Source organism: Mus caroli, chromosome 5 (assembly GCF_900094665.2).
Source record: "Mus caroli chromosome 5, CAROLI_EIJ_v1.1, whole genome shotgun sequence".
NCBI classification, from domain to species: domain Eukaryota; kingdom Metazoa; phylum Chordata; class Mammalia; order Rodentia; family Muridae; genus Mus; species Mus caroli.
Window position 1 is genome coordinate 127,143,845 of NC_034574.1, and position 4,377 is coordinate 127,148,221.

General features: G+C 47.8%; 1 protein-coding gene and 1 pseudogene across 8 annotated transcripts in view; one reads left to right on the forward strand and one right to left on the reverse strand.

Annotated features, from left to right (window-relative positions):
• The window catches only part of LOC110294945, a 3,636-nt pseudogene extending 2,822 nt beyond the window's left edge, over nucleotides 1-814 (forward strand).
• Nucleotides 815-1,208: 394 nt separating this feature from the next.
• Gtf2ird1 (GTF2I repeat domain containing 1) overlaps nucleotides 1,209-4,377 on the reverse strand; it is a 102,324-nt gene continuing 99,155 nt past the window's right edge. For 3 of the 8 annotated variants that reach the window (XM_021161812.2, XM_021161811.2, XM_021161810.2), the window contains 2 exons: nucleotides 3,786-3,823; nucleotides 1,856-2,655 (listed from right to left, as the gene is read on the reverse strand). In XM_021161812.2, the coding sequence (XP_021017471.1) occupies nucleotides 2,360-2,655; nucleotides 3,786-3,823 (334 nt within the window). In that variant the 3' untranslated portion in view covers nucleotides 1,856-2,359. Of the gene's footprint in view, nucleotides 2,656-3,785; nucleotides 3,824-4,377 lie in introns of all 8 variants that reach the window. The other 5 variants (XM_029477500.1, XM_029477498.1, XM_029477496.1 and 2 more) reach the window with 3 other exon arrangements.

Here is a 4,377-nt window from a genome sequence, read left to right on the forward strand (position 1 = left end):
GGGAGGCAGAGGCAGGCGGATTTCTGAGTTCGAGGCCAGCCTGGTCTACAGAGTGAGTTCCAGGACAGCCAGGACTACACAGAAAAACCCTGTCTCAAAAAACCAAAATAAATAAATAAATATATAAAAATAAAAAATCACATTTAGAATCCAGGTGGTGGTGGCCCACACCTTTTTTTAAAAAAAAGATTTATTTATTTATTATATATGAAAGTACACTGTAGCTGTCTTCAGACACACCAGAAGAGGCCGTCAGATCTCATTACGGGTGGTTGTGAGCCACCATGTGGTTGCTGGGATTTGAACTCAGAACCTTTGGAAGAGCAGTCAGTGCTCTTACCCATTGAGACATCTCGCCAGCCCGGCACACACCTTTAATCCCAGCACTTGGGAAGCAGAGGCAGATGGATCTGTTTTGAGTTCAAGGGCTACACAGAGAGTTTTTGTCTTGAACAACCCCCCCCCCAGCCCCACCCAAAAAGGAAAGAAAAATCCAAACCAAAACAAAGCAAAACTCACACCTGGTGTGTGCTCCGTTCCCACATAGGAGCTGGTGTTCTTTTCCTTCGTGTGGTCCCTGGGAGCGGACTCAGGTTGTTAGGTTTTTTGGCAGGAGCCTCCTTCACCCACTAAGGTTCCCTTTTCATCTTCCTTTTAGAGACAGGATCCTTTGGTGACCCCAGAGCTCACTAGTTCACTTGGAGGCCGGCAAGCTCTGGGGATCCTCCAGTTCCAACCTCCCATTGCCGGGATTATGGGTGTCTACCACCACACTGCTCAGCTTTTAACGTGGATACTGAGACTCAGAGGTTAGATCAACGCGTTCACAAAGGAAGGACTCCCCACTGAGCCATCTCCCCAGCTCCAAACAGGAACTCTGGCTCCTCTTGTCTCCACCCCATGGGCACTGGAATTACAGGTGCTCACCATCACACCCAGCACTGGGGTGGAACCAATGACTGCGCATGCCGTCCAAGGACCCCATGGCTCCTCTTGTGGCCACAGTCCCTTGGCAGTCAAGAAAATAACTTCTATCCTTGGACACCACAGCCTGACACTCAGGAACAGGAGACTCCTGGGTATGGTGGAGCCAGGCACCTGAGCTGGTGTCTTGTCTGACTCAGTCCCTGGATGGGACCACACCACTTACTGGGCCACACCACCATCGTGAACATATAATCAAAGGGGAAAAAAAAGTGACACTTTTGTTCTTTTTCATTTTCTTTACTTATTTAAAAAGGCCTTGGCGGCAGGAATATAGTGTAAAAATCATTGGAAAAACTAAAAGGCATTGATACATATCCGAATATACTTTGTACATAAATTACATTTTCCTTTAGTCTTTTGAGTTGAGGTCCTGATTCGGCTCTGAGGTCTAATAATCAAGGGGGCCCGGAAGCTGCACGTTTAGTCCGGAATAGTCCACCATGTACACTGGCCACTGCTAGAGAGAGGGGGGGAGGGGACAGAGGGACCACGTTAGGACTCCAGGTGACACGGAGGAACTCCCAGAATAATTAGCACGCTTTCTTTGAGGATGAATTCAAATGGTACTTATTATGCAGCCACTGAGGCCCAGAGAGGGAAAGAGACCTGCCCGAGGTCACACAGGTGGAATGTACTGATTGTCCCCACCTGTGTTCAATACATGGTTTAGACACCATTGAGGGCTGCGTCAGCATGAGTGGAAACCATGATTCACACAGTCTCACCCCACAGACACTATCTCACCTCCTGGGGTGAAGGGAGGGAGTCAATGATAGAAAAAAATGAAAGAAACAAAAACAAAAAACAACAACAAAACAGCTTTTCTTTCCTTCATTCCTTTTTCTCGAAGCAGTCTCATGTAGCCCAGGCTAGCCTCAAACTTTCTATGTAGCTGAGGCTAACCTTGAACTTCTGATTCTCCTGACTCTACCTCTCCAGTGTTAGGATCCCAGGCGTGTAGCACCAGGTCCAGTTTATGTGGTGCTGCGAATAGAACCCAGGGCTTCGCATGCAAAGCAAGTACCCTGCTGACTAAGCCACACCCTCTGCCTCCGTTTTGCCAGTTTTCTTTTGAGACAGAGTCTCCATATTGCCCCAGAAAGCCTTGAACTGCCGATCTTCCCCCTTCCACTACTGGGACCGAGGATGTAAGACACCACACCCTGGGTGGGTTTTTTTGTTTGTTTTTGTTTTTTTTTACATGAGTTCCTCTGAATCAGGAAAGGGCCAAAGCAAGCAATGTGGCCGACAGATGATGGAGGTTGAGTTCTGTCACGTGACCTTCCCCCTCTGGCTCCTGCTGACCTCATTTATACACATCGCAGGTGATACCCGCACTTCAAGCACTGCGCTGATTGCGCGGACCCTCCGTCTATCTTGTGGGCAAAACGAGTGGATGTGCCTGCCCCTCTGTGGTTGGCTGAGTCCCTCTCAGAGCCCAGTGCCTCCCAGTTCCTGGAGCTGTGGATGGCCCTGCCCGAGGAAGGGGCAAAGGCCACACAGAATTAGGGTGAAGTTCGGATCCGCGTGACTTTACCACGAGGGAGATCTGGTTGGTGGATGCCACAGACTCTGGGTTGGAGGACGAAGATGAAGAGGAGGAAGAGGAGGAGACTGAGTTGCCTTCAGAGACCCTCTTTCTCTTGCGCTTGGGAATGTTGTCTTTGGCTGGTGGAAGAAACAGTTGCTGAGGGCTGATGCTAGGGGCCACCCTGTGCCGGCCTCCTGAGCTCCCGGGAGAAAGTCCCGGCTTTTAGATTTTTAGTGTTTTACTCATTTTGATGTCCTAAGAAACCAGGGTTTTGTGTACATTGAGCCACACCCACACCCCCTGATTGGAGGATTCTAGGCCAGTGCTCTACCACTGAGCCACGCCCCCAGCCCCTCCCTGCGGGATTCTGGGCAGGGGCTCTACCTACCTCTGAGTTACAGCTTTATTCTTTCAATGCCCTGGGCCTAGCATCCTAGGCTCAGTGGCTGAGCCTCACTTGTCTAGTCTTACTTCCTAAGCAGGTCTAAAGGCCAGCTGTCCCACTTCTGGCTTCTATTCATCTACTTGTCTTGCTGATAAAATACTCCTCACCCACTTCTATTTTCATGGCCTCACCCAGAACATTTAGTTTTCAGTATGGCTGCCAACCCAAGACCTTAAAAAACCCTCAGTATCTGTTCTGCTACCCATTTCCTACCCAAATATTTTGGCTTGGTTTGTTGAGGCAGGTCTCATGTAGCCTAGGCTGGCCTCCAAGTCACTGTGCAGCTGAACCTGGCCTTGACTCCTGATCCTCCAGCCTTTCACCTCCTGAGTACTGGGATTATAGGTTTGTGTGCCACGATAGCTGATTTACACGGTACTGGGGAATCTTAATAGGACTTTGCACATTCTCTCCCAACTAATCCACACGCCAGCCTTACCTATGTTTTTAAAAATTATTTACATATATATGGCACATGAATATATATACACATATATATGTATGTATGTATATATATATATATATATATATATATATATATATATATGTGTGTGTGTGTGTGTGTGTGTGTGTGTGCAGCCAACTTGCAGGAGTGGTTGGCCCTCTCTCCATCATGAAGGTCCTAGGGATTGAACTCAGGTCATCAGGTTTAGTAGCAAGCACCTTTATACACTGAACCATGCCAAGGTCCTGCCTGTCTGTGCTTTTTCTTTTCTTTTCTTCTTTCTTTCTTTCTTTCTTTCTTTCTTTTTTTTTTCTTTGAAAGCATTAGACTAGTCCCCATGGGGCTGAAGGCTGGCTTCTACTGTCTTTCTCACTTACCTGGCACCTTGGCATTGTTGCAGACGTCCCCAAAAGGTCTGAAAAAGACAGAAGCCAGGCCGCAATTAGGTTTCCCCTCCTCATCTGCTGCTTCTGACTATAGGAAGGTCAACTTTGGTTACAGTTCAAGCTATAGCTTTACACCCTAAGCACAGCTCACTGGTTCATGTGTTAAATGTGCGCTCCTCTGGCACATTAACAGGGTGGTAGGCTTGGTGGGACGGATGTCCTCATGGGGATGCTAGTACGAGCTGATTCCTCTGGTCTCTCTCTGCTCTCTGGCTCTCATGAAGCAAGCAGCTCACCATACATATGCTCCCAGCTCAAGTGACCAGGGCACAAGATCCCTGGAACTCTTTTGAGACAGTGGTGCCATAGACGAAGGCCTGTCTGTGTTCCTGCTTCTGTTTCACCATTACCGAGATTATAGGAATACATTAGCTCATGCCTATAATCCAGGCATGGAGATATGGAAGTTGGAATACTAGAAGTTTAAGATCAGCCTCAGTCACATAGTGTGTTCCAGGCCAGCCTGGACTACGTGAGATGCTGTCTTTTTTTTTTTTTTTTTTTTTTTTTTTTTTTTTTTTTT